This window comes from Ylistrum balloti, unplaced genomic scaffold (genome assembly GCF_031769215.1).
Source record: "Ylistrum balloti isolate Yb309-2 unplaced genomic scaffold, AGI_CSIRO_Ybal_v1 Utg370184, whole genome shotgun sequence".
NCBI classification, from domain to species: Eukaryota; Metazoa; Mollusca; class Bivalvia; order Pectinida; family Pectinidae; genus Ylistrum; species Ylistrum balloti.
Window position 1 is genome coordinate 83344 of NW_026782168.1, and position 14769 is coordinate 98112.

General features: G+C 35.5%; 1 protein-coding gene across 1 annotated transcript; it reads left to right on the forward strand.

Annotated features, from left to right (window-relative positions):
* On the forward strand, positions 1–14216 carry LOC132551184 (KAT8 regulatory NSL complex subunit 3-like). The gene is made up of 14 exons (XM_060215291.1): positions 1–98; positions 2129–2308; positions 2513–2671; positions 3688–3778; positions 4207–4290; positions 4617–4718; positions 4959–5096; positions 5466–5681; positions 7070–7141; positions 7686–7760; positions 8284–8505; positions 9271–9381; positions 10572–10749; positions 10947–14216. Exons 2-14 carry the CDS (start codon positions 2154–2156, stop codon positions 12602–12604), a joined length of 3261 nt encoding a protein of 1086 aa, XP_060071274.1. The 5' UTR covers positions 1–98; positions 2129–2153; the 3' UTR covers positions 12605–14216.
* Positions 14217–14769: the final 553 nt, after the last annotated feature.

Sequence of the window (14769 nt, forward strand, 5' to 3'; positions counted from 1 at the left end):
TAAATACACATTGTGTTGATGGATATAACCAAAGAATACATATAATACAATTCTGCGTCTCTGAAATAGACAAATTTATTTGTATGTATACGTGAAAGGTGAGTCTTTGTCAGCGACCCACGATTGCGTTACCAGTTTCGACGGACGTTTATTGTATATGGGAGTAGAATGCGACCTAGATGGTTGTCTTGCAAATATCATTTTTTTCCTTTAATAGTCTGTAAAGACACATTTTTTAACTTTAAATGGGATGTAATATACCAGTTTGTTGGCTATCATTCTTTTCTCTTCCGGAAATCTAGCTCGGATTAAGATTTATTTGTTTACGAGGACCAGAGACGTAGACGTCTCTGCGAGGACGTAACCAAAACTTTTTTTATTTTTTTTTTACTTTTATTCTCGATTTAGAGGTAGATATTAACATTGTCCTTGATTATGCTAAGGGTTCACACTTTGACTTAGTGAATTTGTTGGTTATCATTCAGGTACTGATCATGAAGTACCGGCAAATCTGGTTATGTATTCAAATTAGATTGTGAAGCTAAATCTGCCTATATAATTTATATAACAAGGTAGTTTGTTTATGTTTCAGTGAAAGTTTTATTTGATTTGCCCTTTGGTAAAGAATATATTGATAATCACTGGAGTAAAATCGTAAAATGTGCAGAGATATTAACTGTAGATGAAACTTCAAACTAAGGGTATAGATGAAGGCCCTGTATTAGGCCTAATATTAAATTCATCTGTAGGACTATATCTATATTCCAATATTATGAGTCTTCTCCAAAATTTTAAAACTACATAATTCTAGCTTGACGTATACCAAAGACTTTACCTACACAGAGTAAATGGCTCTATTAATTTTCCCAACTACTTTAATTATCTGACTTTGAATGAAAATAAGATTATTTTTATTCATGATTTTGATAATCACTTGTACACTATAAGATGTAATTTTGCTTCTCTAGAATGGGAGACCTTAATTATTATAAGCCTATCCCTTTCTAGCATCTGAAGGCCACAGTGACCAAGTGTTAAGGCTTCTGAGCATCTTCATCACTAGTCCTCCACCTATGTCGTGTATTTGAAGCCTACATAGGGTTTTTCCACCAGGAGCTCAGGCTTTCCATCCACCAACCAAACCTGACATGTCCTTAAATGACCCTGGTTGTTAATAGGACGTGAAGCAACAACAAACTAAATCAAACATTAAGCTTATAATGATTATTGAAATAAAGCTGGTAGAGTATGATTATTGGTATCATAGAAAATGTCTTGTATATCATACTTATAACCATTACAGATTTGATATGTGCTGGGAGCTGATGTCATCAATATACAATCTTATATAAGTTTCAAAAATGAATTGAGCAAATTTTAAACTAAACATAAATCTCATATATATCATGTAACCTAGATACTTTTGCCAGAATTCAATGATGTTCAGTTTCTTGATTCGATATCTCTTCAGTGATGTTACAGTGATTAAAATGCAGTTATAATGTTACCATGGAAACCTTCCACCAATCACAACTCATAAAACGTTTGATTTTCTTTAAACATGTTCTACTGTGTGTATGAAAATACAGTTTTCACAAAGTTTACAAAATGAACTAATTCTGTCTTCTTGTATAATATAACTTACAAGATTTAAGTAATGTAAAAAATTTGAACAATATCACTGACTTGAATATTTGATGAATTTTAAACTGAATGGCAATTTATAAGGAGATTCTACAGGCAATTTTAACAGGCAAATTGTGAATTAGACTAATATTTTGAGACAAGTCTGTTGTTATACTTTTTTACATTTTACGATGACAATAGGAGTGGTTGTCTACATTTGAAGATCTTGTTTGGGACTTTCCTTGGAGGTCAATTGAGAAAATGATATATAAAAGCATCATTTCAGTCTTTGTCCTAATTGTTATAGGCCTTCTAGCAAATAAAATTATGTTAGATTTCTCTCTGATGTACTTGTCTTGTGAATAAAACTTTATCCTTATATAGAAAGCCATTTTTTTGCTAATTTATTAAATATACGCTTAACACTGGCTAATTGGTTGGTTTTTTAAGATTATGATGTCATATTGCCATTTGGCATCAAATCCTCTGACTATTTTTACAGATCTGTAGAAGATTGAAGACCAGTTATGTACAGGATGCATATTGTGGACTTTGTGGGGTTAGACCATTGCTACTCCAAACCCTGGAGTGCTCATCCAGATGCTAGCAATGCACGCCCAGTAAAGCTCCTCTTCATGACCAAGCCAACAAAAACACAGACAACTCCAGACCAACTTCTAAGGTACAGGAAATTTAATCAAAACCTTAATAATGTTGATATCTTAGAATTATATTACTTCCACTGTGGAGATGACACAACTACTTCTACAGAACTCTGTTTTAAGTGAAAAGAGGGCTGCATACACAATGACCTTCAAAGGATACAATGTGTGTGTTTGGAATATAGCAAACAGTAAGTGGTAAACATGAAATGTTTTACTTGCAGTGCCCGGGATATTGAGATAGACGTGGTAGGAGACAGTGTTATTCCTCCACCTCCTTATGAGATGGCAAAGGCTCGTAGTCTCATGCATGAATGTGATCGCAGTGTTAACTTTGCCCGGACAGAAAATTGTGCTGATGATGCTGAGGACCATGTTAGCAAGTAATGATTTGTTTCCATATATATAGCTTGTATACATCTGTCATTTTGTATTACTGTTTCTTCCATGTTTACATTCCTTTATTCTAATGAAATGAATAAAGTTGACTGTCAAGGATTTCAGACTATTCTGATTGTTAAGGATCTTGTCATTTTGACAGGGATTATAGTGTAATACTATAAGTATGGTATATAATGGAAAGTAGAATAACAGAAACTAGTGACTTGATACAAAGATAAAGGAGACCTCAAATGTCTGAATATAGCTGTCCTATCAGGACCGGTGTAATTTAGCTCCATAAACAGCTTCTCTTCACTCCAAACCAAAGTAGACCTGTGCATTTCTTTTGAATTAGATATTGATATGTTAACTTCATGAAGTTGTAAACTAAATTGAAGTTTACAGTATTTCAGTTTCTTCCTATTGCATGGGTAGACATCACAAAAGCAGCCTGCAGGCAGATAAAATTTTCTAGAAAATGAACACATCCTCATTTACATTTATGCTTTATATTTTTAACTTTAACCCAAGATTGCATTACATATTTAGAATTTGAATGAATTAAACATGTTTGACATCTTTATAGGCTAAGAACAGTTTTATCACAAACATAGTAAATACCATTTTGATCATGATAAATAATGAAAGTCTACATACTAATTATAGGATTTGTTTCACTTAAAATCATTTAATATCTGATTGTTTTGCAGTCATTACTCAAAATCTTAACATCAGATGTATCTGTATTTACATTTGAAGTTAAAATCTCTCTTTTGTTTTTCTCAATACTTTTTTTTTTCAGTTTTATCAGATATTCAAATTCATTATACAGTAGATATCATCAAATCTGGTTTTTTCGGGGGAGCATATATTCAACACCTTGTCTTTCTTTTCTTCCTGTTACTTTTCAGTTGTTGTCTTTCATTTTCATGTCATCACTTCATTGCTTCATTTCATCGCCTCATTTCATTCATCCAATAAATAAACGAGGTGCGATTTTTAGTGTTGTTACTTGCAGAGTGGGATGGACGCTACAGCAAAACCGATTGTATAACAAAGTAATGAAGGCATTACAAGGTGACAGACTGTCTAGACTAGCCTACCACGGGGTAAGAGTAAACTTAGAAATGATATTTCAACAGAATTCTGAATCACACGTTAATGTTATAAAGACTGTTCAAAATCATATGAAAAGATATTCAGGCATTTCCTTAAGCTTATAGTGTTAATCTTTAAATGAACTTGCCAGTCAACTTGAGCCAAGAATACTAGTAATATTTAGATGTGCCTAACGTTTGTTACTGGAATGTAATTTACAGTGTAATACATTATTTATTAACATGTTATTTATATTATGTTGTACATGGAGAGGACATTGCTATTGAGGCAACCTACATATAGATGTTATGTAGTCATTTTTATCATCATTCATAAACTTTGTGTTAAAGCTGTAGAAACATTGTCAAATCTTTTTCATTATTGTATCCAAGCATCTCTTTGATAGTGATAGAATTCAAACATTGGCGTGTTTCTGTAGCACCACAATGAACCTGTGATGAGACGGATACACATAGACAAGACTGCACGAAGGATCCGACAGGCACTGGCTGGGGTGTCTTGGGTAAGCTTTGTTAGCCAAACACCACCCGGTCTCTGAGTTTCAATATATTATGGAAAAGCAATTTCTTGATTAAAGAATGAGAATATGTGTGATGATCTTTGATATCTCAGTAATTTTTGGGACTCAGATATTTGAGTCTTGGGCTCATGCTTTTCTTGCGGGACTCCCTCAAATTTTGAGAACTCATTTTATCTCTTAGTATTGAGACTCATCAAAATTTTGGAATAGGTATTCTGGACTTGCCTGAAAAAGTCCTACAAAAATTATTGTATGTTTCGTGGTGTATTTATTTGTATTGTGATTGTGTGACTTTCTTGTTTTTTTAGGACCCACGTCTCACCCAGTGGTTACATGGTGTGCTGCTCGACAGCCTCAGTGTGCCAGTCCTCAGTGCTTACCTAGATGTTCTACAGACTCTCAAGTCAAAGGTCATAATGGCAGTCACATTTTGAAAATTATCAACTTCTTAAATGAAATTATTTCTGTTCTAACTGCTCCTATTACATTGAATATGGAAGGTACTCTCTAATTTTTTAAACCAGTGTGACAATCTATTTGAACAAACAAATACTGCTCTAATTGGATGTCATGCATTTTATCAATAAGTTTTTATCAAAGTTTCTACAAATGAAAAAGGGGATTAAATCGTAGTTTCAATATATTTACAGGTACCTTCATTAATTGAGAAAATGATTGCCATGACTGCAGCAGGAGGCAAGACACCTGCTGCCTCAGTTGATGCTCTCAACCTGCTCCTTAAACGACCTTGGGATCCTGTGTATAGTGTCTACTCTCAACAGAAACTGGTAGGTTGTGATTCCCTATGTGTGTACTGTCATGTCAATTGTTTACCTGGGAGGTATGTCTAGCTTATCCAATATTTGAAAGATGAAACTGCTCAAAATTATTTTTCACTAGAAAAATAAACTTGATCTTTGTAGTTTGTAATCTCCAAATCAAGATATTGTACAAATGTAGTATAACAGATTGTTAGAGGCTCTAATTTTCAAAAAAAGGTTAAGATCAGTTTCGATAGTCTGTGGCAGTCAAAATGTCAAAAGTTTGGTCTTTTATTGATGAAATTTTTTTTTTATTCAATATCAAATTATCATCCATTTAGTTTTAAATGAAACTTTATCACTGTGTTTCCAATTTGAGATATTTCTACTTTCTAGCGTAAACTACCTGGTAACCCTCTCATACTCATCGCTCCCTCGGGCCCCACCCACAACAGTGCCTACTCCAAGCGAACACGTTTCTGGAACTCCCAACTATCACACCTAGGGAAGGTTATTCCAGTTACCATGCACACAGTCAGTGGTGGAAGTGGTGTGGGTATTGCCCAGTGTCTGGAGCACATGATTGGTGCTGTCCGTACCAAAGTCTTAGAGGTTTGTAGATAGAAACGTGTCCATTCTTACCAAGTATATCTGCTGGCGATATGTGTAAAATGATGGCCCATTAAAATATATAGCTTATATGGTCACAGACAGCCACTTGGTAAGAAGCATGGCTTAGATATTGGTATACATGAACATACATATATATATACACAGCCTAGTGATATGTACAGATGATAAAAGCCTTGCAATAAAATTCTGTACAGTCAATATGGCTGGCAGATGATCATGTACCTAAAATAGGAAGACTAGACTGAAGTATATTTTTAGCCCACCATCATCATATGGTGGGGTATTCAAATCGCCCTGCGTCCGTGGTCCGTCGTCCGTCCGTCCGTAAACAATTCTTGTTACCGCTATTTCTGGGAAAGTACTGGATGGATCTTCCTCAAATTTCATATGCAGTTTCCCCTTGGTCCCTAGTTGTGCATTGTACCTTTTTTGGACTGATTTGAATTCAAGATGGCCGACAGGCAGCCATCTTGGATTTTGGAAGTAAAAGTTTGTTACCACTATTTCTGGGAAAGTACTGAATGGATCTTTCTCAATTTTCATATGCAGGTTCCCCTTGGTCCCTAGTTGTGCATTGTACTTTTTTGGACTGATCTGAAATCAAGATGGCTGACAGGCAGCCATCTTGGATTTTGAGTGTAAAATCTTGTTACTGCTATTTCTGAGAAAGTACTGGATGGATACTTCTGATATTTCATAGGTATTGGTTTCCCTTGGTCCCTAGTTGTGCATTGTACTTTTTTTGGACTGATTTGAAATCAAGTTGGCCCACAGGCAGCCATCTTGGATGTCGACAGTAATACAGCATGCACATATTTTCTTCGATATTCTATCATATTGATTCAAGACCATGTCCATTATCCACCTGTAACTGACTGCTATCTAATAATACTTTGGGATCTTTTTCAAATGATATTTGCTAATAGGTGCTTAATAGAAATATCTTGTGCCATCATTGAGTACATTCAATGAAGACCAGTTCACAAACATTTACGAAACCTGTAACACAAAAAAAAAAAAAATCTTCAAGAACTGAAAACAGACCCTCAAATAGTGGGTGCCAAGATCCCTCTGGGATCTCTTGTTGAATTTTGAAAAGCCTATTTTTGAAGAAAATGAATGAGGATTTTGCACTGATATAAAACTTTGTTAAATTTTTAACCCTCTTGACAAGATGAAGCTCATCAGCAAAACCTGGATCACCAACTATTAGTACTGTTTTATATCTGTTTCTTCAGTTACAAAGCTGAATTAAGTTATCTTGCTGAAAGGCAATGTGACCTTACTCCTAACATTACAGTAACCAATCTTAACACTTACAGTATCCAGACATCTAAATTTGTATCTCTGATATTTGTATTTTCCAGCTGAAAGGTCATTTCCAGCATCGCCCCATAGTGTTACTAGGGTGGAGTATTGGTGCACTAATAGCCTGCCATGTAAGTAATTCTTCTGAAATTTTTATCTAGTTTTTGGTGTTTTAATCCACAAGTCATTGAATAATTATATAAGTACAATTATAGAATAGAAGTTCTTATAACACAACCAGTAGGCCATCATGTCACACTATTTTCAACCTTAGTGTACATAGGATTATAGTGCAGCTGAAAAAGTTGGTCAGTTATGTACCACCTCGTACACTACGTACATCAGTGCTAGTACACTTCACACTGGTCATTTGCCTGATGAAGGTGACGGTATAGTCATCGAAACATCACACTTCTATTCTACTGACATTACCAAAATGAAGAAAATGTTTCCAAAATAAGTACAATTATTTTACTATATCAGTGTATCTTGATTTGAATAGGTAATGAAAGTTCAAGCTATTAATACCTCTTCCAGCCAATTTCAAATCAATTAGCTTTTTCTTGTGATTAAAAAATTTAATTTAGATCTTTTGACCAGAAAACAACCTTGTAAAGCATGGTCAGTAGATGCCACAACATGCTACTATAATTGATGATCTGTTTCACACAACAGGTAGCCTTGCTAGAGTCAGTCAGTGCAGTAGTCTGTTTAGGCTTCCCTCTTACTGGGACCAATGGAAGTCGTGGGGTGAGTGTTTTACTGTATAACTGAGGTCAATGGTAAGGTGTATTTGAATTTGATATTTTAAGTTCTTTTACAACCATTCAGTATGGTATTAATCAGGTAATGAATTATGCATCACCGAAACAAGAATAAACATGCCAGAGTAGAGATGTTTTAAGATAGTTTTCTTCCTCAGAGATAGTAGGTAGACATGGATGTCTAATGTAAAATTTCATATGTGCTTTGTTTCATTCTGGTTGTAAATCTTTTTGCTGATCTTAAGAATGATACCAGGACATTTTCCACAATTTACTTGTACTTGATACTAAACCATAATTAGACATTAGTTTAGCTCTTTATATGTTACTAGAATATATGAAAACATACCAGCTTAGGATGACCTGAAAGGAGGTTTTTGACCAGCGTTAATATCAAAGACTATGATATAAATCTTGTTTATAAAACTGAATAAATGACTAATCTATTTTGATGATGATCTAAAATTGTCTGGATTTTGACATTGTGATGACTGGTTTTGCAAATTCAGGACATTGAAGATGCATTGTTGGACAGTCGTACACCAAGTCTGTTTGTGATTGGTCAGCATAGCAACAATGCTGGCATAGATGATATGGAGGATCTCCGGGAACGCATGAAGGCAGAAAATGGACTCCTTGTCATAGGGGGTGCTGACAGTAGCCTTCGTGTGAGGAGTGCGAAGAAAAAAGAAGAGGGTATTACCCAAGTGATGGTAGACAGACGAATCCTGGCAAGTTTTAGTTCTAGATTTTGATCTGATGTGATTCTTAAACATTGTTGGTCTTCACTGATTTGTTCCACTGGCAAAAGTACATGTATTTTGTAGGTTTATCTTGAACTGATGATTGACTATGAAATACACATATGACACCATCATTTTAGTCAGATGTGAGGATTATTACTTATTATTTAATACAGAACACCTATCTTTTAGTAGTTGTAATTCCATATCTTGTGTTTTAATTTTGTGTTGAACATTCAATGAAGAAGCAAGTTTACACTGTTGACAGCATTGTTTAGTAGGATTCACTGAGATGTGCCAGAAGTGCTATTAAAATCCAGTATATTTTGACAGGGCAAGATAAATCAAAGTTGTGAAATACTACTAACAGCATTGAATAGAACTTGATTTTATCATTTTGATGTTTGGGATGTAAAAAAAACACATTTATGTAAAGGATGTTTAGTAGTTAATGTTTCAGTTTAATGGCATGATGATATTCTTCAGCCAAATTTTTACTCTGCCAGATTTCTGTTGCATTCCACTTTATTCTGACAGTTATTCGTATGCCTATTTACCCAGAACAAGACAGTTACCTACTCTCATGAGTTTCAACTTACAGTACTTGCAAAGTCAAAGTTTTCTTTCATTTTATGCCAAAAACATAACAATTGATTGTCTTAAGATATTTCTAAACATCAAAGGTCACAGAGAGAAAAGTATAGTTAAATATTTGTGCAATACATTCAATTTTAGATGTTTTTCTTCTGATAGGAAGAATTGTCCGACTTTTTGGGAGGAATTTTATGCAAGTCTGCACACCTGAACATGGAGTCCAATGCTGATGTGTCAGATGCAGAACAGAAAAAGAAGAAGAAAAAGAAGGTCATTATCTCAATGTTCTCCCTTTTTGGAGTTTCAGTATAGTTTGAAATATTCACAGGGGATTTAATGTGTCACCTAATAAATATTTTACATTGAATTAAAATCACAGAAAGTTTAAATTATATATATTGTATTCCTGTATACTTAATTTGCCTTTTTTAAGTGGGCATTGTCGTATTTATCGGTAAGCTGAAATAGCTCAGGAAGTAGAAAATAAAACTTGAGAAACTTCAGATGAAGGTCCTTGGTGTGTGATCTGCTCCCTACCCCTACTGGTTAGTGTTTCTGAGTCGATCTAAGGTGTGTGGTTCACTCCTTACCCATGATGTTTGGTGTTTCTGGGAAGGCCTGATAACATGCAACAAGCCTCCCATCAAATGTTATGTTAGGTTAGCCACTAGCTACTGCAAGAAGAGCTCAACTCAAAATTACCATCAGTTCAATTGTATTCATGTATTGAAATGAATCCAATAGAAGTAAACCCTGGCTATAATGTCATGACAAAATGTGAATTGTAAGGGTACTTCCATCAATTTTTTTTATAAGTTGATATAGCATATCGTAGGGAAGTTTCACAAAACTTTAATTTGTCAATAAGGAATCTCCATGCAGATTGACATCAATACAGCCATCTTTCATCATTTCTGTTCTGATCTGAACACTAGCTTAAACCCAAGTGAATGTTAGCATTTACATTTAAAGGTTTTGATGTAAAGCAGTTAATTATATATTTTAAAAAATTGTCAGCTGGCTGCTTAAGGAAAATTCACTGCTCAATCAACATAAGTTATGCGACATTGTTTGACCGCTATTTAATTACAATCTCCTCTGACAGCCACATTTGGTTGCATGAAGTGTACTTCAAATATTACAACTGCAAATATTTTTCACTTGAAGGTATTAAGGATTAACTTACTCAATGGGGAATGTATAGAAGGGAAGATTGAACCTTAAATCTTTAGATGAGAATTTTCTTGACAATTTCAAAGTCCAGCTAAGGAAAAATATAACAATTTTGCTATGAAGAAAATTCTTCCCCGTGATTTTAGTGTAGGTTCTTATGGCCTCAAGTCTATACCATTCTAGATTGTGTATTCAAAACTAATTAAAGTATATGATGAACTTTAATGCTGAATTGTTCAACCTTTTCTATTATTGTATGCCTTAACTTCTCTTGCTCCTGTTCACAGTATGAGAGGTCCAGTCCTGTTTCTCCTGTGAGCCCTAAAGGCCTGACTGTAGCCAAAGCTCTTAAGTCTGCCCGGCAACAAGGTCTCACCTTTCTCAGTGGCACGTTCACAACTCAAGGCTTCACCACCACCTCTGGTATCAGTGCTGCTTCTGGACCCGTTATCTTCTCAGGAACCAGTAAGTACAGATGAAATCAGCATAGATGCTTAGCTCAATGTGAACAGATCAACAAACCTGGGTCAACTGATTTGTAATGAAGCTTTATATGTGAAAATGTTTAATATGTATTGTCAGTCAAATTATATGGCAGGTTTAGACAAAAATTCAAATGAGAACAAAAAATTTTATCAGAACAATGTATTCTTCTATTTCAGAACCAAAAAATGCACCAAAGAGGAAGTATGTGCGTAGTGCTCCTGGTACTGTTCCGAAGAAACGAATGAAGACGGCACTAGTAAATCAGTCCACACCTGTGACTAGTCCATCCACACTACAAGCAATGAAGAGTGCTCCAGAACTGTCCGGATTATTATGTAGACCAGGACCTTTGTCCTTTAACATCCGTGGGAGTGAGCTTACTCCACAGTCACGTTTACCCTCCACAGTTACCGCTTTATCTGGAGCTAGTACAGATGGGACTAAAACTACTGTATCTTCACAAAGTCCACAGCATTCAGCATCCACTATGTCATCACTAACCAGTAAGAGCCTGGCTGATCGCCTTGCTACGCTCATCAGCCAGAACCAAGCTCTAGACAAAACCACAGCCAAAGTTGCCTCTAAGCCGTTAGCCAAGCCCAGCCATAGTGTATGTGGTCCCTCCTCTTCTGACCTTTCACAGACTGCACGAGATGCCAGACAAGAATTATCAGCTGGTGTGGCACTGTCATCTGCTAACATTGTCTCCGCTCCAAACTCTTCATCTTCCCTGCAAATGACCCTCACTACACTCAGTAATGCTCTGCGTGCTGGTGGTCTGAAACCACCAGTTCACATAACATCAGCATCTGCCACTGGTTGTAATCAGATCCAACAACTTTTGTCCTCTATTGCAAGATCATCTTCATCTTCATCTCCTCAGTCACATCCTGTTGTTGCTCATTCTAACTTGCCAACACTTCTGCAGACTCTGTCCTCTCCCACAGCAGCTAGTGCACATCATGGAAGTAAAGTTACCGTCACCATCCCCACCTCAGCAGCTGTCAGTATACCTTCTACTATTAATGTTACTACAGTTGCTACCACAGCCACACAGATGCATTCTTCTGCCGGAAGTCAGACAGAGTCAGATAAAGTTCAGACAATACAGAAACTACAGTTTCATGATTTTCCTCTCACTACAACTGGACTTACAGACACAAGTTCCTCCATTGTCAAAGCCAAAGTCCATTCATCATCACGCCAAGAACTAATTTGCATGATGAAACCCCAGACAATCAGTACAACGTCTGGAAAGAGTGGAACAACACCTCCAGTCGTCTCATCACTTCCTGTCCAGTCATCTTCTGTCACAGAAAGTACCACTTGCACTCCAAGTGTGACAGTTTCCATGGTAGCCACATCATCACCTTCAACAGGATTAGCCTCGACAGTAGAGAGAACTTTAATGAGTGGTGGCTCCATGACAACTGTTGCCAAGCCAGCACAGACACAAGAGAAACATATTAAAGTAGTCATGGCAACAGAAACATTAGGAAAAGTTTCATCTCTTCTTGAATCAAGTCCAGTCATTCATCGATCAACACCATCACCATTGGCAATGACTGCATGTACTTCTCAGCCAACAAGCACTTCACAAGGAAGTGAGACAGACACTAAAAATGTTGGCACGGCAACAGCAGCTGTAATAGCCATGAGTGGCACACAAGCATCAGTTACTCAGATGTCCTGTGTATCGGTTACCAATAAAACTTTGACCAGTAAGGGTGTAGCATCTCCATTGGTCACAACATCTTATGTAACCCCTACTAAAGTCCATGTAGCCACAACTCGGACAAGACGAATAAGGACCCCCAAACAGTACGATGTGTAAACCCACCACCAACTTGAAAAAAACTTTTAGCAAAACTGTTTAAATGGTAGGCCATATCAGTTCTTGATGGATTATTGTCATTACTATATAAACACTTTATCTAGGGATTTTTCCAAATGTTTATTCTAGTGTCAAAATTTTGGAGTTATTTAACAATATGGAAGCAGGAGAGACAACAGAATCTGCATACCATAAATCACCTGTCTTTCACCACTGTTAATTTTGATGATTTCAGTAATATTACAAGTTCACAGTCTTTCACTTTTGCGAATTCTGAGCCACCATTGTAAAATTCATAGTTTGTAGTCTTCACTAAAATCCATTTGGGAGCCCAATATCCCATGTAAAATTGGCTACAAATAAGCTTATGGTAGAGTGTTTGAGGGGCACAGGTAGGTAGTGACCTGTTCATAGACCAGAATCCATTTTGACACCATATTAACAGCACATGGTATAATACCCAGGGGAATAAACCAATTTTATTAGCATTCAAATTCATGAAGTGATTCATGTTTTTGTTTGAATTGTAATATGGAGGTCAGTCAGTTATTTTAAAGCATGCATGGCTTCATATGAAGGTGATCAAGTCATAGAATTCAAAGACACTCCATATCATCACTGGAGTGTTTCATTTACATTACACAAGCTCCTCAGAATTCAACACAAGGGAATTAATTCTCTTTTACTATACATTTATGAAGCAAGTCGTTCATGTAGTTGTATGTACTGGACACATATATTCAGAATAGCATGGAGATAAATAGTCGTTTTATAACACAACAAATGTTAACTATGACAGTTGGAGTTCATTATCATCAGATAGCTTGTTTTTATTTTTTGCGATTTTTCTTCATTGGTTAACGTAAATGGCACATAAAAGAAAGTTGGTTTATGGTATATGAAATATCCTGTTCCACTGGGAAAGATTCAATACTACTGTTAATGTTAAAAATTTTTGTTTTAGTCAAAGATATATAGAGTGGAGAGATACATCAAAACACTTGTATCGCATGACTTTGAAGATGATTTTTCCAAGCCCTGAGATAGAAGATATATTTATGTCGAAGGGCAAAGGTATGAAAAAAATGGACTAAGCTGTTTTATTGTACTGTCAGCATCTGGACCATTATTAGATGGAGGGGGGATATATCCGATTCAGACACTTTCTGGGACATATTTTTATTGTTAAAAGAAAGTCAAAGGAGACATAATCGCATGGAATTAATTTTAATACTCTGTAATTAGAATTTTCACAAGCAATCAATATTCACTCTCCTGTTGGTCCACAAGGTCTGAATTCGCATTTAAACTATTAAGAAACTTGTCAAATGCAGATTTCATCAATGTTTCCTGATGTTCAAGCATGTGGTCATTAGTTAAATCCACTTATGATATCAGGAAAAGAACATAATTTTTCATATTTCTTATACCGCTAAGTGTCCACTTTGATAATGTAACCTGTTTATGTTGTTCAGAAATATTTCTTTGTTAAAATTTGTTCTACAAAGTTGCATTTGTTATTGTCAAATGTGCTCAATGTTTTATTATGTACAGCGTAGTTACACGGATTAAATATTGATTATGGAATAAATGAAAAGCTGTATCTCAAAAATGTCCTGTCTACAATTTTATGTTTTGTAGTTTTGAACACTCATCTCTTGGAACAACATCCTATCGGGGAATAAATGAAAAATTGCATTTAAAAATTTCTGCCTCATTTAAGAAATAAGATATGTAGTAAACCTCAAATTGCCTTGGATGACAATAGGACATAAATAAAGATTGGATGGAGATGATAGGACAACTTATAACCTTGGATGACAATATGATAAATTACAATCTTGGATTACAATGATAGGACAAATGATAACTTTGAATGATGATGCGACAAATTATAAATTTTAATTTTGAATGATAATGATGGGACAAAATATAACTTTAAATGATGATGGGACAAATGCTAACTTTTGAATGACGATAGGATAAATCATAACTTTGGATGACGATGACGGGACAAATTATAACTTTGGATGACAATAGGATAAATATATACTTGGATGACAGACTGGCCAAATTATCCCTTTATAATGATGATCAGACAAACATATACTTGGACGACGATAAGACAAACTAGATGACATGGAGATGGAAACCATTGTGGGGAT

Excerpts from the sequence above, each read along its gene's own strand:
- LOC132551184 (XM_060215291.1), top strand. The coding sequence starts at position 2,154 with ATGTACAGGATGCATATTGTGGACTTTGTGGGGTTAGACCATTGCTAC. Across the intron at positions 7,142-7,685 it reads GTGCACTAATAGCCTGCCAT|GTAGCCTTGCTAGAGTCAGT; the intron begins GTAAGTAATTCT and ends TTCACACAACAG. Across the intron at positions 8,506-9,270 it reads TGGTAGACAGACGAATCCTG|GAAGAATTGTCCGACTTTTT; the intron begins GCAAGTTTTAGT and ends TTCTTCTGATAG.